At 45.5% G+C, this 23,475-nt stretch overlaps 1 protein-coding gene across 1 annotated transcript in view; it reads right to left on the reverse strand.

Moving 5' to 3' along the window:
- The window catches only part of brinp1 (bone morphogenetic protein/retinoic acid inducible neural-specific 1), a gene marked incomplete at both ends in the record, with an annotated part of 74,037 nt that overhangs the window by 16,565 nt on the left and 33,997 nt on the right, over positions 1 to 23,475 (reverse strand). The window contains 1 exon segment of the mRNA XM_084482871.1: positions 9,416 to 9,521. Within this exon segment, the coding sequence (XP_084338997.1) occupies positions 9,416 to 9,521 (106 nt within the window).

A 23,475-nucleotide genomic window follows, 5' to 3' on the forward strand; every position in this document is an offset into this window, starting at 1 on the left:
AGGGTGAGGACAGAAGGGAGGTGGGGATGATGGGTACTTTGTTATTGTTTTGGAGCTAATTTATGGCCGCCATTTTGGAGGTGATGGGGTCCATGCAAAGTAATAGCTTGGAGTTTGTAGATCCTTTTCTTTTTTTGTCCTTGACCTGTTCATGGGCTTAGCCTCCTTCCCAGTGCCACACACACACACACACACATACAAGCCTCAAGCCACCTATTCAAACACACATTCATACTGAAGTTATGTGCTTTTGTGTGTGTGTGTGTGTGTGTGTGTGTGTGTGTGTGTGTGTGTGTGCGTGCGTGCGTCCATGTGTGCAGGTTTGCTCAAAGCCCTGCTGCCTATTGAGGAACACATACATACACACACACGCACACACACACACACACACACACACACACACACTGTTTCGTACAAACATTCATGCTGAATGTCTGCGTATGTGTTTGTGTGTGTGTGCGTCCAAGTCTAAATCAATGTGTGTGTCTGTGTGTGCACAATACAAATAACTACGATCGCAAACAACGGCAGCCAACCGCGGCACTGTGTGCATCGGGACCCCGCCCCTCATTTGTCTTAGAAAAATGTACGACGCACGAAACAATCACCCTCTGCGTAATAACAGAGGACCCGACCATTTAACCGCAGCTCCTTTCATTCCCCTCTTTCATTTAATTCTTCCCCTCTCTTTCCGATAGCTTTGCTTTTATTCATCGGCCCCAGTGGAAACAGCAGCAGAGTGAGCATCCAGCCAAACCAATATCCCTGGGTTACGTCAAAGCCCCACGCCACCAGACAGACAAATAAACAACAATTTAATGAGGGAGACAGAAAGTGTGTGCTTAAATCCTAATTATGAGAAAATCCTCTAGCCAGATTACGGCGCACGTTGAACCAAGAGAGAGCGAGAGAGCGGGTGGGCGGGCGGGGCGGGGCGGGGCGGGGGAGGGGTGGGGGTGTAGTGAATGTCGAGTGTGAATGTGCTTAAAAATAAGAAAAAGTAAGTTAAGACGCCCCTGAATTGACACTTATGGTGACATTCCGCTAAGCTAAATCTTAAGTGTGTGTAAAAAAAAAAAAAAAGACTGCTCACTTTGTGCAAGATGTGCTTGAACGCTGCCGCCGAGAGAAAGTGCTTCCTCTCAATGCAAAACCGGATTACATTTATTTATTTATCTTTATTTCCCCCGACTTTCAGATAATTCATTTTGTGCCCCGTCTGCAACATCCCCGCGAACCATTTGGAATGATTGAAATACAAAGGGATGAGGAGACAAAAAATGCTAGTGGTGACACAGAGAAAGGTGGTGGGAGAAAAAGAGAAGGAGAGGTGGAGAGAGAGATAGGGAGAGAGAGAGGCAGAGAGAGAGAGAGGGGGGCAGAGAGGCAGAGAGAGAGAGAGAGAGAGAGAGAGAGAGAGAGAGAATCAATAAAATATATCCTGTGTGGCTGCAAATTGTGGTCGTTGCAAAGCCATTCTAACCTTTGACATTGTGCTGCGACACATTAAGGTGGACAAGCCATTCATTCCAAAGATTGCACTCGTGTCAAACTGTCCACATCATGCATCTTCAACCATGCGTTCTTCCCCCCTAATAGAATATTTACCAAAACATGACATATGTGAGTGAGTCTGTGAAAGACCATCTTCCATTCAATGAATTGATAAATTATTTTCCACCGCAATCGTCTTTTCATTTCGCTTCTTTTTTATATCTTTTGATGGGCAGGTTACCGGTGATGTCAGATTTCACTGCGGTATTCTCATGTGGATGTGAGTCAAAACTGGAAGGATGCTACATCTGCATTGTGTTATCAGTGGCTCACAGAACACCTGGATAGCAGAGAACCTTCTAGTGTGGGCAGACATTCCAACGACATTGAATGCTTGTGCTTTGACGGCGGTTTGTGAAGTTTGTTTTCCTTTTTCATTACAGCACTGAACTAAAGGCAGAAGCTGACGAAATTCAAGGTAAAATCCGCTAAATGAAAGATTTCTCATTCAATTTGCAATTTTGTTTATTCTCTTTCGCTTTCATTTTAATGACTCGTCTATTTGCCGAATATATTCACATACTTTTACCCTCCTTCTTAACTCCTAATGCATGCCTCAAAAAGAAAAGAAAAAACGCGTCAAGTTGAATTTGTGAAACCAAAGCAAAGTGAAGCCATGGCCCTAATGCATTCTTGTTCATTATTCTCTGGCGGCGACGCATGCTAATACCAACAAAGCAATTTCCTTATTCCATTCATGTTCAATTAAAAAAGCGGGGCTGACTAGATTAAGGGGGTTTAGAAAGGTCACCTGGTGAAACGCCGGGACTGTGTCTGAGAATACATAATGCCTTTGCTCATTGGGCCAGGACGTCATCAGCTATTGGTTAAAAGGTAATCAATGCAACATCTGGGACACATGCCTCACGACGTGACCCCACAGGCCTGACATCTGACCTCCACACCGAACCGTCTCCTGGATTCATTCTGTGAACCTCACGAAAAGCCCAGAGAGAAAGCGTCTGTCTAGCCAACTGCAGAAAGAAGACGACAGAGAATAGATGAGAAGAAGAGCGATTGGAGTTGTGGGGTTGAAGGAGAAGGAATTGGCCAAGGAGTTGTCTAACAAGGTGAGTTAGTAATACAATCATCTTGGCTCCAGAAGTCCCATTTTGTCAGTGGAGTTACGCCTCATTTCCTGTTTCGTTTCTATCGAAGAGAGGCTGATTCATGCAGGTAGACAAAGCTTTAACAAGGGGATTCTAATGTGTTTATTTTAACAGAGGCCAGTCTACGCTGTGTCGATTTGAAACCTTTACACACAGTTTACCTCACAGCCCCAGTTTGGGTTTGCTGGTTATAGCCATACACGCAATCACAGATCAACCCTTCCAGCAACATTATTGGTCTGAACAAATATGAAGCAAATGAAAAATAAACACCCCACTCACCCAGATTTGATCAACCCTGCAATCAGACAGTAGCTTAGTAATTTAAAGTGTGATTTGTGAGACTAATCATAAGGAGAGGCAGCCAAACAAAAAGCTTTGCCATAGAGAGAGGGAGAGAGATGGAGAGGGGATAAAAGAGTATAAATATATTCAAATTCAAATAAATAATATATATCATATAAATAAAGGGACGCCAAGATAACAAAATAGAGGGTTGAGAATCTAGGCAGAGATGGAGGAATGGAAATGAGACGAGAGCAACCAACAGACAGACCATGTACACACTTCAGCCTGCCCCCGTACCCCAGGCACCACTTAGCCTGATGAAGAATGCACCCCGGGTTGATCCTCCGCTCGGCCCCCCCACCGGCACTCCCACTGCAATCCCACCAGGACCCCCTGGCAGAGCCGGCCCGCCCCCCCCCCCCCCCCTTACCCCTGTATGGGAAGCATGAGGAACCCAACGAAGAACTACGAGGGAGCTCCTCGCGTTAGAACCTTGAACAACGACGTTAGAACCATTACGCGCGACGTCCGAGTTACCATTCTGGCTGCAGGGTCACCGAGACTTGAGAAAAATTTTATAGAATAAATATCATTTTAATACGTTCATGCTGACAATAAACGTATAATAATACGTATATACTAGAGAGTTTCTCGATTTCTGGTTGTATTTGCACTGAATAATATTCTAATCGATTTTCTTGTCCTTGTTCAAACACTTTGGCGGCTTTGAACAACAGTCAAAATATTTCCAACTGCGCAGTTTTGTATCTATATTTATATCTACATATAAATATATATTTATGCATACAAGTGCAAACTGTTAAATCTGAGCTGTCAGAGTGAACGAGCCGCCATCTTGCGACATGGGGCCAGATGTGACATCTCCGGCCCAATTTAAATGCCAGCACTTTTGCACTCTTGCTAATTGTCTGGAAGAAAGGTCAACGGTTATTTGAAAGGAAACACATGGTGGCTGTTCATTAAATGAGAGCCCGGCCGCCAACGCTCAGTATTTGATGGACTAGCCGCGAGAGTCCAAATATTTAAATTCTTTCCTCAGGGCTTGAAGACGGTTCGAATTGGCCATCTTCTGTGGCCGCTGGTGTTTAATGTCGCTGTTAAGAGAACGTAGGATGTTACTTTCTTAATCCCGGAGGAAATTCTTGTGCCAGAGACCGCTCAAATTAAATTACAAACAAACCTATGAATAAAAACAATTGAGTACTACATTTCAATAGTACAAGAGGTAAATGCTAACACAAGAATAACATGACGTTGTGGTTGTTACCAGTAGGAAAATATGAATCTGTCTCATAGATCTCATAGATGCCTTTATTTGTGTTTGTTGTCATGTTCGCTATTCACCTCCAGACCAGCCTAGAGATAAACCTAACATCCATCTTACTGATGTCTGCCGTCCCTCTGGAAGTGAAATGCGGCCATCTTTGTTATTGTTTTTTCGGGGGGAAGGGACTTAAGGGATGGTGGATGTAGCCAAGTCTATTTTTTTTTTGCTTTTCGTTTATCCCCCTTAGCATTATTAGTGGACACAACAAGAAGGGAAAGCTTCTATCTGTCTGGCAGTGACTTCAGTCCTTCACTCATTTTATTAAGTGCTTCCAGATGAAAGATGCCAATTGAAACGAGTGCACGCATGATTCCTTATCCCGGTCCCCCTTTTGTTTGTGTTTGTGTATGTGTGTGTGTGTGTGTGTGTGTATGTGTATGTGTGTGTGTGTGTGTGTGTGAGATTCGGGAATTATAAAATGCTGGTTGTCGGTTCGGTTTAAATCCACCTCCATTGTATGTGTATATGAGAAAGCATTGTGCGCTGTGGACCAATCACAGCTTTTTAGACAAACAACACACAAAATAATATATGAAATGTATAAAACTGATTTATTTTCACCCGAGGCGGATACCCCTGAAAGTATCTGATTCAATTATTGAAATCATTTTCGGACTCACGGCTCAAGCTTCGAGATCAGGAGTCTGAATAATTCACAATTACCCTGGAACAATTATCAAGAGATATGACGCTAGTGGAGGCATATGTATGGATGCCAATATGACCATATGCTTGGGGGCGCATGTGAGCACACACACACACACACACACACACACACACACACTTTGCATGCACAGAGGCACCTTCACAAATGCACGCACACACACACAAATATGCATGCATAAAGAGGGACCTTCTCACACACACACACACACACACACACACACACACACACACACACACACACACACACACACACACACACACACACACACACACACACACACACACACACACACACACACACACACACGGTGCAGGCTATCAGTAGATGGCCAGTAGATTAAAGGCATGATGATATAAATATGAGCAGCAGCAGCAGCGCCGATGTTGCTCTCTCCTCCAGAAGCCTGCTGGGACGGTGTCAGTGATGAACTATTGATTCGGATGCTTCCGTATTCAAGAGGGTGGCTCACACCAGCCCTCCGCCCGGTGACGTTCACGTTTCAACAAACACACGACACACACCCACTGAGCGCCGCGCTCTCCAGGAACAGAGGCCGACGGTACAACGCGCCCGCGCGAAACACCATTTAGCGGGGAGCCATTTTGGATACGTCGGGGTACCTAATGTATGTGTCTCTCTCTGGGGACGACCAGCCTTTTTTTATACGACAGGCTGAGCTGATGCCTTGAAGCACGGGCGCAGTGATTAACGAGATCGCTTTTCAATAGCCGAGCGCCCGGAGCCTTTTCCCAACGGCGGGCCCGAGAATAAAATAATAAATACAATACGTACTTTGAATAGATGGAAGTCGTGAAAAAGAAAAAAATAACATGTGCAAAATGAAATTCATTCATTCCAAAAGCGAAGGCTGATATGAAAACTTTTTACCTTTTCTTTCAGATAGAGATCAGGAGGTCTGTTGTATTTCAATTGGATGAGAAAAGATTAGTCTTCAAAGCTCCACGACTTGTGTATTTGATGTGACAATAAAGTGTGTTTTTTTTCCTCATCGGCAAAGCCCTATAGACTAGAAAAACCCAGAAAAATAGCTAGGCGGAGGGGACTTCAAAGTAGTTCTTTGACAGACCACAGAAATATTCCCTGAATCTAAAGTAGCAAGAATAACCCCTTTGGGAGAGAAGATTTGATGTGGGGTTAACATACAGAGGGAGTTGCTCCAAACAGTTTGGCTATCTCAGGAGCTGTGCAGGAGTGAATGAAAGCACGGATCTTTTTACGTAGTCACTTGACCAGTCCTTTAGAACTCCCTTCATCGCTCCCATTCCTTCACTCCACTGGCAATTACACATGTGAGGCCCTTCGTCTCGAATGCTAATGTGCACTTTACTCGCTTTTTCTTTCCGAGTGGGATGACAGTCAACGGATTATTCATGAATATCTTCTTTCTACGGTATCTATCTATGTATCTTTGCATCCAGCCATCCGTAGATCTGTCTATTTCCATCCATCTATCTGTCATCTATGTTTTCGCATCAATTCATCTATATTTTATATTTATCGAGTTAAATCTATATTTTCAATCAATCAATCTATCTATCTATCTATCTATCTATCTATCTATATCCATTTATCTATACATCTCAATAGTAATATATATCAATACTTATATTTTAAAGTGTCTTTATATATCCATCTATCCATCCATCCATCCATCTACACTATCTATTTATCCATACATCTATCTATATATTTATCTATCTTCCATCTATAGACCAGCTCTCGACAACCTGACCTGTGCAGTTTGTTGTCCTGAGCTGTTGTGCGCCGTGTGATGTAGACCAGTGGTCCCCAACCCCCGGGCCCCGGACCGGTACCGGTCCGTGGGTCGTTAAGTACCGGGCCGCACAGAAAGAATAAATAACTTTCATTATTTCCGTTTTATTTATTATTCGAGTCTGAACAATCTTTTATTTTGAAAAATTCTCCGAATTCTCCCCGTTACATCCGTTCAAAAGAGTTCGAGCGCTACTTCCCAACCGCAAAAGACCCACGAACTGAAAAGGAATGGATCCGCGACCCATTTGTCAACAAACCGGGCGAATCCAGCATGTCCGCGCAAGAAGAAGATCAGCTGCTGGAGATCGCAAATGACGGCGGCCTGAAAAGGATGTTCGAGACATCAACTCTGCCGGTATTCTGGATAAAAGTCATGGCAGAATACCCCGAGATTGCCACAGTAGCTCTGAAAACCCTGTTGCCATTTCCGACATCATATCTGTGTGAAGCGGGGTTTTCTGCAGTCACAGCAACCAAAACAAAATCACGAAATAGACTGGACATAAGCAACACACTCCGGGTGTCTTTGTCTCCCATCACCCCGAGATGGGACCGTCTCATTGCAGAGAAACAAGCTCAGGGCTCTCATTAATTTAGCGTTATGGTGAGTTGTATTTTTCATGAACTTCATATGTTTTATGTTGTATTTTGAAGGTATGTTTAAGTGTTACCAAAGCGACCAGAGAGCGCGAGGCAGAGAGGTTGTTATTGTTATTATTATGTTATTATTATTGTTGTTGGTGGATGTCAGGAGGACGCAAAAAAAAAAAAAATGTCAGGAGGACGCTGCTAATAAAGTTACATACAAGTACACAGTGGATTCAGGCTTTTTATTATTATATTTACAAAATACCATGGTCTTGTCATTTTATTTTGTTGTATTTATCCGCCACACCTTAAAGGCCGGTCCGTGAAAATTTGTCTGACATTAAGCCGGTCCGTGGCGCAAAAAAGGTTGGGGACCGCTGATGTAGACTCAGAATGCCGTCTCTGAGCTGTACCTATGTATGCACTCGGCTACCACCGAGTTGTACTTGTACAATCCCGGTGGCGCGGCACTATCCGCAGGGGGCCCCCGGTGGTCATCGTACGCCACGTCACCTCAGCCCTCCCTGTGAGTCTCTTCGGATGAAATGTGTGGCCAACGACTGAAATGTGATGTCAACATATAGGACAGTATATTTCAGTGCGCACTGGGGAACGTTTGGCGGTTTCATATTTTCTTGAGGTCGTAGCCCACGGAAACAAAACAAAACAAACAAACAAACACAGAAAGCAGGGCGCTGGTTCTCGGAGGGGCCGCTGACCGCTCTATGCTCCTATAAGCCTCCTTCCCCATTGGACCATTGTAATTACTATTAATGCTGTTATTGTTGTTGAGCTATTATCACGTCACGATGGGATGAATCAACAAAGGCTGTTATGGTTGAACGAAAAAGCCTAAGACATTTGAATTTATAGTTCGAGTGGCTGAGATTAAAGACAAACATAACGTCATGTTTCATTCGAGTGTTCATCAAGCACGTCTTCTTCTTCGTTGTCGGCACTCAAGCATTGGATGGCCGCTTGGCGAGTCGCACTGAGGAGGACATTAACAACGGCTGATCCCGTTTTAAGTGTACATTATAATAGGTAATTGAATAGAGCAGACTCCACTCTGAAAGGCTTCTGGAGTCTGGGCCATTGTGCATTGAAATTCCTGTGATTGTCTTCAACACTGGTGGAGAGAGATAGGGCGAGAGGGTGAGAGGAAAATAGAGTAAGAGAAAGAGAGAGAGAGAAAGGGAGAACGGGCTGAAGGAGCCAGAGTGCAAGGACGAAAAAAGAAAGCCAGTGACAAGGAGTGCAAGGGTGACATGGGGAGAGAGAGATCGAGGGAGATAGCCAGGGCGAGAGAAAGAGAGCCTGTGACACCAGTACCAGAGCTTGATTAAGAGCCGACATGGCGTCTACGAGCTCAAACGATTACATCACAAGCCCCGGCAGAGAATGGGGAACAAGATTCATCTCAGAGACCCCCCCCCCCCCCGCCCCAAAAAAAAAGCCTATTTGCAAAAAAACATCGAAGTGATATTGAATTCATGGGAAGGGACACGAGGCTCTCGCTCCCTCCCCAGGCGCCTCCACTAAGAGAATGTCTGGACGTAGACATATAGTTTACTTTTAATTGTATAAATGTCCAAAAGAACCAGAGATCTTCGGGAGCCCGGCCCCTGCAGAGGTGACCTCTCACCAAGCCCTCCATGTTTGGCCGTGTGTCATGTCGGTGCAAAGTGGACCGGTGGTGAGGTGGAGAGGAGAGGAGAGGAGAAGAGGAGGAGAGGTGGGGAGGGGAGGGGAGGAGAGGACTGGAGGAGAGGTGGAGAGGGGAGGGGGAGGACTGGAGGAGAGGTTGGGGGGAGGGGAGGAGAGAGCAGGGGATGGGTGGGGGGGGGAGAGGAGGGGAGAAGAGGGATGTGGGGAGAGGAGGAGAGGAGGGGAGAGGAGGGTAGGGGAGAGGAGGAGAGGAGGGGAGAGGAGGGTAGGGGAGGAGGGGGGGAGGGGAGGGGATGGGAGAGAGAAGAGAGGAGACGGGGAGAGAGAGAGAGGAAAGGAGAAAGGAGAAGGGAGGGGAGAGGTTAGAGGAGCGGAGGGCGTAGCGCTGTTGTTTACCTTGGAGGTGGAGCTTGCTCTCGGGGCTCTGCAGGAGGATGGAGCTCACCGAGTCCAGGTTGTCGTAGCTGCTGCATCCCAGCGGGCCCGTGCGTGTCTCTGTCACCTGCCAGGGAATTAGAGCGTAAATGGAAGAGAAAACTTTGTTCACAAGGAGACGCTTAGCCGCATACGTGTGTGTGCGGATGGATGGATGGATGTGTGGCTGGGTGTGTGTTTTTGTGTGTGTGTGTGTGTGTGTGTGTGTGTGTGTGTGTGTGTGTGTGTGTGTGTGTGTGTGTGTGTGTGTGTGTGTGTGTGTGGGGGCGGCTAGATGGATTTATGTCTGTATGTTTGGTTGGAAGTGTGTGTGTGTGGGATGATGTGTGAGTGAATTGATGGGGTTGTGTATCGTGGTGTGTGTGTGTGTGTGTGTGTGTGTGTGGATGGCTGGGTTTGTCTGGTTGTAGAAGGCGGGATGTGTGTGGATGGGTATGTGTGTGCGTGGGATTCTGTGTGCGTGTGTGTGTGTATGCGTGCATGAACGGGTTTGTGTGTGTGGATATGGATTTGTGTGTGTGTCAATATGTGTGCGTACCCCGATGTTCTATAGAAACCAATGGGATTCGGGCCCTGAACCAGCGAAACTGCATAAAAAATGCACACACACACACACACACACACACACACACACACAAGCACACAAGCACACAAACATCCCAAATATCCCTTAAATCGAACAACCGCCACTAGATTTTAATGTGAGGTATAATCGACTCACGGTTGACTAAAAGCCTTATAAATGGTAGTTTGCAATGGCAAATTTTTTTACTAGACACATTTTATACGTCCATTGGCGGTGATTCCTTTTAGGGCTCTTTTACGGGCGCTCTGTTGTCTAATAACGGAGAGATGGCACAAACATTGGCCGTTATATAACCCATACGCTGGAAGTCCCATTACGTGTCGTTGAATGACACCTCACTGGGAAGTGATCACTTTCAGCCCCCTATAACTCTGGTCGCCACAACACACACAGAAAAAAACTACCTAATTAGGTTTATCGAATGTGAGAACGCTTGTTAGTTGTTTTTTTTAACTACACCACTCAAGGCTTTGGAAGGACAAACTTGTTACGGGAGAGAGTGAGAGTGACAGTGAGAGTGAGCGACAGAGAGAGAGAGAGAAAGCAAGAGAGAGAGAGAGAGAGTGAGAGAGTGACAGTGACATTAAGAGAGCGAAAGTGAGAGGGAGAGAAAGCAAGAGAGAGAGACAGCAAGAGAGAGAGAGAGAGAGAGAGAGAGAGAGAGAGAGAGAGAGAGAGAGAGAGAGGAGAGAGAGAGAGAGAGAGAGACAGACAGTGACAGTAAGAGCAAAAGCGAGAGGGAGAAAGAGTGAGAGACGTTCCTTGAACAGGTTTCCTTTGCTTAATGCTAATCGTATTAGCATAATGTCGGCTGACACACTACTCAGCAAGGGACATTAATAGCTAAATAGAAAAGGTACTTCTCTCACCATAACAGTCGTGTGGTGTCAGCACAAGCTTCATCATGTCTCTCAACTCATCCGATGTGAACAAACATCAAACAGTTTTTTATGGGGAGATTCAATATTTTTCTTTCAGTCGATTAATCATTTCCCTTTTCCACAAGCGCTTAGCACGTCTCAAAAAATCACAGCATTTGCGAAGCGGGAAAAAAAAAAAAAATACACATTTAATGCCCACAAGGCAACAACATCTGCGACAAATTCCCCATCGCGTCCACAGAATCGACTCAGATAGAAGTAGTCCCTGTACTCCATTGACAAGGCTTCTCAACCAATCTACGATAGATCCGCCATGCCTATGTATAAAGGACCCCCCCCCAGGAGTAGAGAGAGCGGGAGTATTGAATCAGAACCAAAGCCTGACGCGGAATGACAATGTGTCCGCCATGCCTCCTGCCTTTTGTGTGGCTCCCACAGCAGATGGCTCGATGATAAGCTGGAAAATATAATAAATAAATATTGACAGATGCGCATCTTGCCCGACGTGTAAGTCTGCTAGGGCCTCAAGCCCAGAAACCCCTGAGGCAGGATGTGCAATTGTTAAAAATAACTTTTAGAAAACTTGAGAATCAGAGTAAATGCCCTTTCACACATCATCCCCGGTTTTGAAACATTTCCCGTCTTCGTGCCCTTATACACATAACAATGCCGGAATAGCTGAGGCCATGGGACACATCGGGACGGTCCCGCAGAAGACGGTAACACTAAGGGATGCCAGCTTTGCTGAGAGAGCTTTCCTTATTTTGGAATCTGTCCAGTTTTCAGCCATTCTTGATAAAAACGAACTTCCTTGCAAACCAAAGAAGCTGTGTTGATATTGTTACCGAACAGCCCGGAGGAGCATTGCCGTGTTGAGATAAATAGTTAGCAGATTAAAGACGTTCTCAGTGGCGTCTTCTGATTGGTTCGGCTGGCTCCACCTGACAGTGTCTGAAGTCAGGCTGACGTAACCCTTAACCTGTATCTCCTGGCAGTGTTACTGGTCTCATTGACGAAGCGGCCATATCGGCAGTGACCCGGAAATGTGGCTTGTCAGTATCATCCCGGGTCAGTGCAGATTGTCAGTGTAGATTTCCCAGGATATCGATCCCTGTTCCCGTTCACACACGACCATGAGGAAATCTTCAGAATTTTGCAGGGTTGAACTGCATGTGTGAAAGGGCCTTGATTTACAGAGTGTTTCCTAATAACTCATTTGGACCTTTCAAGCCCCACTTTACATGTGTCACTGCCTTGGAGTTTTATTCCAGTGTGATAAAAAAAAGGTATAGTAAGGTTTATACTGTGTTAGCGTGACATTTGCGTTCATTGTCTTCATTCCAAAATTGTATTCAAAAGTTTGCGTCGATATATATATTCCTCTGTTTACTTCTAGGACACGATGCCATGCCAACGCGACTACCCACACCCCCTTGACTAGCAATGAAATAAGTGGCTAGCTGGCTAGCGCATGCACTTTAAGTGCACAGTGGGCTCCGGCGAAGCGTTACGGATATGCAAAAGGGGTCCTGCGGCATGACTGAACACGCAGTCAGTACTCGGATCGGTTGCGGGCTACACTCTGGCTCGTAATGTAACACTATATTTAAACATCCCCTTTGACAGCTCTGAAACAAAAAAAAAAACTCTCAAATTGTCCACGAGACGAGCAGGGCTTCATCCACTCCCCTGTGTAACCATGGATGCGGCGGTTCTGATCACGCACGCGAACTTAAGACCACTCATGAATCCTGATCCGTTCCGCGGCGGCCGGTGGCCGCGTCTTCGTTTCCACCGGCGACGACACTCTCTCTGCACCGCACCCCAGGGGGGAGGAGGGAGGTGTCACGGAGAATAAGGAGGGCGACCAGAGGCACAAACCCGCAGCCATGTCTTATAATTGTTCTGTCTTTACTCGGGGAGTCGAGAGAACTCCTGAACTCGTCGTCGCCTCTAACGAAACAGGGACGCTGGGCGATGCGACAAAGGAAAAAGCACAACGGCAAACCAAACAGCGATAACAACGTGACATTTAAAACAGGCCGCCTTCAAAACCTTAACCTCAGGATTCCTGTGTTCTGCTTCTGCGGAAACACACAACTCTCTGTTTAATGAAACTGCGCAAAGAAAAAAGGTTTATGTGTATATTTAGCAAATGAACCCTTAGTTTCAATACAAAAGCTGGCGTGCGGAGGCCGGGCGTGCGTTCCATGATAAATCAGCTAGGAACAGCTGTGCGTGCCTCACAGCCAGAAACCTGTTCCAGGCCCGATGTGCAAAATTAGGTTCTTAGAACTGTAACCGGAACTGGGCCTTTTTATAATGGAAATCTCTGTTGATCTGAGACTTCTGTATGCCTCTCCTAATGCCGCTGCTGCCGCAGAATGTAAGTTGCAATGTTTGTGTGTGTGTGTTGTGTGTGTGTGTGTGTGTGTGTGTGTTGTGTGTGCGTGCGCTCATGCGCGTGCGCGTGTGTACTTAATTTCACTCTTCATCGACTATCCATCTCTTGAATTTAAAGGGGAATAACTTTGATTTAAATAATCGTGTCATACAACTTTTGATTGTTCACGATTTGAATCACATTTCATGGGGATGTTACAGTCCTCAAACGCAAAACACGGCGTTGATTGTGTTTCCCCCGAAACAAGTGGAAAGTCCCAACGAAAGTGACTCACACATCAAAATCAACTGACTCACACGTCTTACTTAATGACAAAACCCCAACAAACATGTGCTTAAGCCCAAACGTTTTCACAGCCCTAACAGACACAGAGCCAATCCACCCACTTAGATCGAGGTTATGTCATTCAGCAGATGCTATATCCTAAACCACAGCAAAGTGTGGAAATACACACAACTACAAAAACAACTCTAAAACAATAACGCATAGTGCCCCCCCAAAAAGCTTTGGGGTAGGATCTTCAAGTTAGTTACAGTGTTTGACTCCCTTAAAAGAAAACCCTGAGCGAGGACGGAATCACAGACACCCCCCGGACCGACGGCGACGGCACACCTCGACAAAGTGCATCCTGTATCCGCCGTAAATCCCTTAAAGCACAGCGCTCACACATCCTGCCGCTATGAACATCCCCAAGCCAGCCCCCGCCCCCCCCCACCCCCCCTCCACCTCCCCCACAACTGTCCGAGGGAAGTGCCAAGAACAAGGAGTTTAAAGCGCTCTTGGTGGCCCTTGGCAGGGGGCCCCGATGCTGCCCGGTCCAGATTGATTACAGCGGCGGCCGGGCCCTCGTCCCTCGTTCCTCACCTGTCCTGTCCTGTCGGCTCGCCGTCCGGGAGGAGGAGGAGGCGGCGGCGGCGGCCGTTCTGCTCTGCTATAGCACCACTCACGGGCGGAGACAGCGCCGCCGCACTCCGGGCCGGAAACCAGGAACAAGGAGGGTACATCGAGGTGTACTGTTGTTCTGTGTTCCCGAACGGAGGTGTTACAGCGGAGGAACTGCGAGCGGACGAGGCTTTTAGGAGTGTGTTATCTCTACAGTGGCCCGGTTTACACGATGTGGGTTTAAAGACTCCACCAAACTTTTTTTCCGAGCACGTCGGTGGCCAGAGAGTAGGCCTGGGCGATACGGCTGAAAGACATATCACGATATAGCTTGATCATATTGATCGATATCGATTGATCATTTGAATGATCTAAAAAGACAAGGAATTACCATGCTGGATTTAAACACTTCTGTTTTAACACTTAATATGACCTTCCACTGTTCTTCATTGATAAATACTCCGATGTCGATACAACAATGAAAAACACTAGAATATTGTCAATAAGTATGGAACCGTGTTTGTGTATAACAAACCCAGCTGCTAGATTCGGTGGTCCAGTCTCTTATCGCTATATATTGAACATGCTTTATATTGATATTGATCAAAAGTCTATCACAATACGATCATTTATTGTTTTATTGCCCAGGTCTTCCAGAGAGGTTCTTTTAATTTCGCTTACCCTCCGGTGAAAGTTAACTAGTGCTGGCAAAGGTTTCAGCCAATTGCGTGTTCACAGATTCCCGGCACCAGCCACGCGATTGGACGACGAAGCGAAAGACAGCGAAATGCCCTCGTTCACCCAGATTTAAGCCCGTCTGCCACCAGACTTTAAGATACTAAAGTCTGATCTGTGGGAGTCTGATCTGTGAGACTAGACGGCTTCCAGACAGCCCTCTTTAGTCCTGCTTGTTGGCTCTGCTGCTAGACGTGGATCCCGCTTATACATGAATCCTGTTTTTTATAGGAGGAGAGGGAGGGTCATGTGAAAGTCTGGCGGAGTGAACATTTGTCCTTGTGTTTTCATCAGGGGAGGTCGACCCCCATCAAAAAAATGGGGGCCACCAACGGAAATATGTGCAATAAGTGCTCTCACGTGAGTGTGTGTGTAGAAAGTGTTGCAATTACACACACCACCCAGACACACACACTCCTGTGGTAGGAGTATATATATATATTTGTTTATATATATATATATATACCCCTACAGCAGGGGAGTGCACAGGAGTGCATGTGTGTGTGTGTGTGCTTTGTGTCCTTTGGTCGGAGTCACTTTAGCTCCCAGTGATTTATTTCTAAGAATATTATTCCCCAACGCTGGGGAGACACACTGCTTTCCAGGATTAGAGGTTGACCCCCCCTATGTAATCTCCACGACCTTGGGAGAGAGGTCGTCATGCTCTCTCTCTCTCTCTCAATCTCATTCTCTCTCCTCACCTCTCTCTCCCTGTCTCTCGTAGATCTATTTCAGTCTCTCTCTCTACTCCATGACTCTTTCACACTCTCTCTCTCCCCCCCTCTCTCTGTCACTGTCCCTCTCCCCCCCTCTCTCTCTCTCTCTCTCTCTCTCTCTCTCTCTCTCTCTCTCTCTCTCTCTCTCTCTCTCTCTCTCTCTCTCTCTCTCTCTCTCTCTCTCTCTCTCTCTCTCTCTCTCTCTCTCTCTCTCTCTCTCTCTCCCCTCTCCCTCTCTCTCTCTCTCTCCGGTGAGAGGGTTGTGTTGTGTGTGGCACAATATTAAAATGTAGTAGCAGAACGTAACGGAAAAAACACAAGGAGCAATCAAAGCGATTGAAGTGGGCCAAGGGGGACTTAGGGGATTTGGATTATTAAGCAGAACATAACGCTTTGACTCCACTGGGGGCACGCACGCTGTGGCACGCCACCATCCGCGCTGTCTGCAGCCACGGGTGCAGAACGTACGTGTATGTGTGTGTTTATGTGTGTGTTTATGTGTGTGTTTATGTGTGTGTTTATGTGTCTGTTTATGTGTGCGTATTAATGTGTGTGCGTGTGTGTGTGTGCTTGTGAGTGAGTGAGTGAATGAGTGAGTGAGTGATTGAGTGAGTGAATGAATCAGTGTGTGTGTGTGTGTGTGTGTGTGTGTGTGTGTGTGTGTGTGTGTGTGTGTGTGTGTGTGTGTGTGTGTGTGTGTGTGTAGGATGATGTGTTTTATGTGGTGGGAGGAAGTTTGTCCGAGTGTGTCTGCAATGAACACGTTAGGTGTAAATATAAAGCGTCATAAATAAAAAAATAAAATAAAATAAAAAAGATCTCAAATATAATTTTTTGCGAGCCAAGCATTTAAGAATGAAAGCGCCCATTGTGATTTCTTGGATGGTAAAAAAAGAAAAAGGAAAAAAGGCTTGAATGAATGAATCGATGGATTTTGCCTTGGCGGTCCACCACCGGTGCCTGTACAGAATGAGAAAGTTACTAGGCTAATGTTCTGGGCCTTTGTTATGGAGATCAATACACTCTGAGTGTATGGTCTTGGGCACCCGGTATCCGTGCATAATGTGGTACGATATGCACAATGTACTTCTACTAAGACACCGTGTATGGACGAGTAAGTGGATTCATCGAGGAGTCTCTCCACAGTCTCTTCTGATCCGACATCATCTCATCCCTCGCCTCCTTAATGACTTGCTATTCCTGGAAATGACTAGAATACCCGGACGCAGCAACGCTACATTCCCAGATCTCTGAAGGCACATTTCTGTGTGTGTGTGTTTGTGTGTGAGAGTGTGTGTGACTGTGTCTGTGTGAGTGTCTGTGCGTGTGCGTGCGTGTGTGAGAATGGCGGGTCTGTTTGATACGGTGAGATAGGAAGACCTGAAGTAAATCAACTCCCAAAGGGACAAAGCACGACAATTGAGAAATATGTAGGTCTCTTGCATATATATATATATATATATATATATATATATATATATATCAGAGTGTTCTTGGATATTCTTTGTCGTTTGTTTGTCATTCTCTTTTATGTATTTTGGCTGGCCAGGCGCTGGAGCACATTAATATATATATACACACTATATATACACACACACATAGAGCATAAACATTACGCAGTTAGGATTAATACCTTTTTAGTAAATGCATTGCCCATATGAATGTCTTTCCCCAACCGATTAGTTTCAAAGCCTAAGACTGACTGATGATAGCATACACTAGGCTAATTGCGAGGCTAATTATTTAGGCTACTGAAAGCAAACCTGTGCAGGTGAACACGCCAGGCATGAATGACAGAGACGGACTACCTCATTAGAGCGCACACACGGAAACATAACACTGAAATAAAATGACATATCAAAGTCGCGACGTGTAAAACCTTTCAACTCGCTCCTGGCTTAAACTACACATCTGCAGTCAATGCTGATCAATCGTGATTTTAATGTTATCGATGAAATAACATCCTATAATCATCACATCCAATATATTATAAAAATAAAAAACCGCTGGCCAGCCCGTAGCTCTCATTTTAGTGAAATCCAAAACATTAGCATCAAAATACCGAAACCCCCTCCCCCTTGCACCACCCAGCCAGTCTTGTCACACAGGCGCACATCCCTTTAAAGTGGACACAACACTGCTATTGAGGTTGTTTCAATTCTAAACGTCACCCGCCTACCGACTGGGAGGAGGGGGGGGGGGGGTCAATCTTACACATTGCGACTTTAATGGAGAACCGTAGGTATATGAGGAAGGGACTCGAGCTGTATCTGGGTCACGTGCGGCCCACCTGTACGGCCCAGCGTACGCGAGTCTTCCTCCCGGTGACATGTTATCAAGGAGACGGTACGGTGATACATGCAAACGAGCACTTGTGGTCCCTTCGCATGTCCTTCAGCAAACCGTTGTGGCAGGTCTCTGGGAAATGAGGTGTCAAGCAGGGGAAAGAAACGCCTCACCTCTCTCTCTCTCTCTCTCTCTCTCTACGTTCTCTTTGACGTTGATTCAATTTTTTCAATCAAAATACATACCGTATCGCATACAAAAGGAATCGAGTCTATCTGATATTAAAAATCACGTTGCATTGGTAATAGAACTTTGAGATCTTTTTAAATTGCATTGCTTTGTTGTTTGTTGATGTTGATGTGGTTGCGACGGGGAGTAAATCATTTACACTCATAACCGAGAGTGGCTGAGGAAAAGACATTTTTGACAAAGCATTTATGGAAATGTCGGCCATCGCAGCGGGCCTAGTGCGGCGGGGAGAGGAGGGCGGCGATTGGCTGCGGCGTCTCTCCGTCCACCTCTCCACGGCAGGAGACGCAAAGGAGACGCCGCGTTTACATCCTTTTTCAATTCTTCTTAAGTGTTTCCAGGCTTTGCTTTCCATGTGCTTATCTGCTATCCAATTACAATCTGATCACTCAAGGGATTAGGTTCACCTTAAGACAGAGGACACGCACCCACACACACACGCACACACACACACACACACACAATCAAACACAAAGAGATTGAGATACACTAAAAACACACACACACATGCATGTACGCATGCATACGTTTGTGTGTGTGTGTGCATGAATTGTTTTAACACACACACACACACACACACACACACACACACACACACACACACAACCATGTTGCCAGATCATCAGGAATCTGCATAGTGAGCCCCACTGTAAATCAGCCCTCAGTGAGTGTGTGTGGGAGAGTGACCTTGAGAGGTAGTCTGTCAGCAGCTCCGTGATAACTGGTCGCTACAGATGTCCATGCGGACGACAGCTGGTGAGTCCTACAAACTAAGTGAGTGTTGTATGCAAACAACGAGACACTGTAAAGCTCTCCATCCCTCCCTCGCTCGCTCTGTTTCTCTTGCTCTCTCTCCCTCAACTACCTATCTCTCATCTCTCCCTCGCTATCTCGCCCATCTCACCTCTCCCCCTCCCTCCTCATTTTTCACTGTGTCCTCCTCCCAGTGTGTGTGTGTGTGTGTGTGTGTGTGTGTGTGTGTGTGTTCGTGTGTGTGAATGCTCATGCATATTACTCACAATTAGCCAAGAGAAAACCAAGGCAGCTCTGACAATTGCATTTTAAAGAAAAATAAATTAAAACACTAATTAAGAATCCTATTTCCACTCCGTAAAGCTGTTGATAAATAGAAAAATAAAAGCAGGTTGTTTTATTTATTTATAACCACAAAATGTGGTTATGTTGTGCTCATTGCATTAACATCTTAAGTATATTCACCTTTAGCTTTCTTTTGCATACAGAACACACTTTGTTGACATGTACTATATCTCTGGGATGGAGTAAACTATACAATAAAATACGAATTGTTCTAACCCTTGTATTCCCTGTTTCCTACAGCTATCTGCGTCGTTTACCCATGTAAACGTATATACCCACGTATGTTTAGAAGCTTGGTGGTGCAGCATTGTAATTTGTTTGTTGTTAATTCAATTTTGATTGTATGCTTCTGATTGCTCTCTACCTGCTCTGTGGATGCCTTAGCAGGCTTGGAGGAACAGGAAGACGGCCATCCATCTGTGTGTGTGTGTGTGTGTGTGTGTGTGTGTTTTCTTCTCTTACACAACAATCATTCATGCAGCTTTAATTATGTCCAGTCGCCATGACCACTCAATCACTTGATACATGTGGCAGCATACACACCCCAACCCACACACACATACCCCTAACCCCCACACACACACACACACACACACACACACACACACACACACACACACACACACACACACACACACACACACACACACACACACACACACACACACACACACACACACACGCCAAATGTGATTTTGTATATTGTCAATCATTATAAATAATAATATAAGTCCTTCTCAAAGGCTTTCAGATGTTTGTTTCTGCACGTGTGTATAGAGATCAGTATATATGCAATAAGAATCAGAAAAACAAACATCCAACACCTCATTTATTTTCCTGTGACTTTGATCTCTTGTTTTCCAAACCGACACTCTTTTTGGGATGTTATCTTGTGAATGTGGGATATGAGAAAGTAAATATATCGTCACGACAGATAAATATTATTTTGGGGGGCGGGTCAGAAAAATAACTAGTCTCAAATGGAGCTGGGGCCACCGGCTGTGAGGCAGAGCTGACGTCGCCTCAGCTCTGATTAACGTTTTTGTCTGCAGCTGGCACCTTTTGTGTGTGTTTGCATGCTGTCTGTCTGCACTGCACGTATGGCACGGCTCGCATTCGTTTGTTTGGCAAACTTACACACGAGCGTCTGCAAAACATAGCGAGGAGAATAACCAGACACATATGCACACACACGCGCACACAAATACGTGACATCTGCGAAACATTGCGTAGTATCAAAATGTACACACACACATACATGCATGCACACGCACACACACACTCAGAGAGTGTGTGTGTGTGTGTGTGTGTGCATGCATGCATTATTTTTCTTATCACACACACACACACACACACACACACTCTCTGAACAAGTGTACTAATAAAGGTGTGCGTGTGTGTGTGATAAGAAAAATAATGCATGCATGCACACACACACACACACAGGCACACACTGACATGCAAGTATGCATGCATTATTTTTCTTATCACACACACACACACACACACACTTTTATTAGTACAAATGTTCAGAGCGTCACTCCTCCTGTAAGGTTCTCTTGGTTCCATTACCCCTATCTGTATGCACCATCGTCATGCTTTTAATTTCCCTTGTCCTGGTCGGAGCCGGCGCCACAGGAAACTGCACTAGCAGCATTGACTAGCGGCAGGCGGAGAGAGAGAGAGAGAGAGAGAGAGAGAGAGAGAGAGAGAAAGCCATTAAGAACATCTGACGCAGGGCTGGAGCGTGGTCAGTGCGACCGGTAGCCGTGTGAAGGGGTTTGCAGGCTCTGTGCGTGTGTTGGGCTGAAAGCGCAGCCCTGGGAACGTCTGAGTAAGGAGAAATGGATGAATAGACGAGCACAGAAAAGGCTGAAAATAAAGGGATTTGTTTTGCAATGAACTCAATCACAATTGAAACATCCTTTTATTCGTAGAATTGGAGTTTGTTACTAAAGATGGCATCTGGAATGGTACTCCTTAGTGTTTTTCTATTTCATTTGGTTTTTTGGATTCCCTTTATAGTTGGATATAAATTTCAATTTAGAAGTAGATACGTGCGCATATGCATGTGTGCCCATGTGGGATATATAGCACAGAATAGTAGCATATCATAAAAGTATATGACTTCATATATATGGTCATACGTACATGGTTAAGGATTTATGCTTAATCCAAATGAATGAATTGGAAAAAATAAAACTCAGAGGGTAAACACATTCCTGAAAACTCCAAACTAAACCCAAACAGATATGGATTTCAATCTGACTTCCTAGCAAGGGAAGAAAAAAAAAACGAAAAAATATATTGTCTTCTCTATTTATGTTTTCTCTTCCTCTCCTTCTCTCTCTGTATCTCTTTCTCTCCGGTGATCAAAATTCTGCCCTGCAAAGCATGTCTGGGAAGCCATATTGAATCAATAGCAGAGGAGCGTGGCCCTTGTTAGAGGTAGCAGCTACACTCACTCTCTCTGGCAGACTGTGCTTTGTCTGCACATTCTGATCAGCCGTCTGTCTGCCGAGCTACGTGACCAACAGACGGCTGTATTTTGCTACCGGCGTCCTAATGCATTTTTTACACACACACACACACACACACACACACACACACACACACAGAGACCAAGAGAGAGGGAGAGAGAGAGAGAGAGAGAGAGAGAGAGAGAGAGAGAGAGAGAGAGAGAGAGAAAGAGGAGGCGGGAGAGAAGTTTACCGTTAGGACTAGATTTGTGGGGGTTATCGTATTGCGGACAAGCATGCACAACCATTTCACAATAGATATGGCTGTGGCGGTTCATCCAAATGGACAGCTGGCCATAAATCAACTTTGAAATCGATCATTGCCATCGCACAGTCTGACAATACTGTCGATGCCCTCGAAGGGGTTTCTTTTTCGTTTGGTCGTTGTCCGGAGAAATGTTCTCATGCCCCGGTGAGCATCATCTTTTTTTCAGAGAATGGTGTACCATCTCTTCTTAGTACTATCTCGTCGTGTGCGACGAGTTGTACTTTTGAGACGAATCTAGAAAAAAGTCAAGCTTCGGGAAGAGCAGGCATAAATCAGCGAGGGGGGGGGGGACGTTGTTTAAATAATTACAAAATAATAACTAAAGCAGAAAGGAACACTTCTAATGATGCCGACACTGCACCGCACACCGAACCGTCAATTCAACGAAACCCAGCCAAGCGTGAATTTGCAAAGTTGAATTGCTTTCGTCAGTGCACCGGAGATGTTTGAGCGAATGAAAGAAAACAAACATGTATTTTTGTATCCGTCGATGGGTCTTGCACCCTTTGCTCGGCTCAGAAAGGCTTTTTCAAAGAAATGCACTTTGAACACTGATGCAAACGAACGTTATTGGAAACCACCATCACGGTTACTTTCAATTACAATTCACCATGTAGTGAGTGGCCCCGGTTGGATTCCCACCTGTTGTCTACGGCATTGTCCCCCCCCCCTCTTCTTCATCCCACCTTACTGTCTCTCTTCACTCTTCTGTCCATGAAGGCACTTAACTATATATATATATACAAATATGAAGGACCGCTTGTACTTTACCAGTGCCCTTAAATCACTCATTTTCTCCACACAAAGGAAAAGCAGAGGTGTCTCAGACACTTTGGCCAGAGGCGGTGAGACACTGTGTGTGTGTGTGTGTGTGTGTATGTGTGTGAACATGCACGCTTGGTAGGAGTGTGTGTGTGTTTTCTGTGGCCACTTCTGCATGTGTGCATGCGTGGAAGTATATTTTCGAATTTGTGAAGGTGTGCGAGACGTGTGTGTGTGTGTATGTGTGTGCGAACATGCACGCTACGAATGTGTGTGTTTTTCTGTGCCTGCTCCTGCGTGTGAATGCGACGCGTGCATGTAGTATACGTGCGAGTTTGTGCATGTGTGCAAGTTTTTGTGTGTGCGTGTGTGTGCGGGGTGTTGGCACACATATCCTCCTTCAGAGTCAAGGTCTGTATTTGATTCCTGTGCTGCTGCACCAATGTCAGCTGTAAATCATATCACCTAATGGGATTGCTTTAACATTGACTAATTAGTCAGGGCGAGCAAGGCCGTTTTAAAATCACCTCCAGAAGGCTGGGGGATCACACCCTGTGGGACGACAGCTCCTAACTTCTTTCTTCACACATGTACAAGCTGTCTGCGATGCGTTTAAGAAAATATATATTATATGT

This window comes from Micromesistius poutassou (assembly GCF_964030765.1).
Source record: "Micromesistius poutassou genome assembly, chromosome: 18".
In the NCBI taxonomy this organism is placed as follows: Eukaryota; Metazoa; Chordata; class Actinopteri; order Gadiformes; family Gadidae; genus Micromesistius; species Micromesistius poutassou.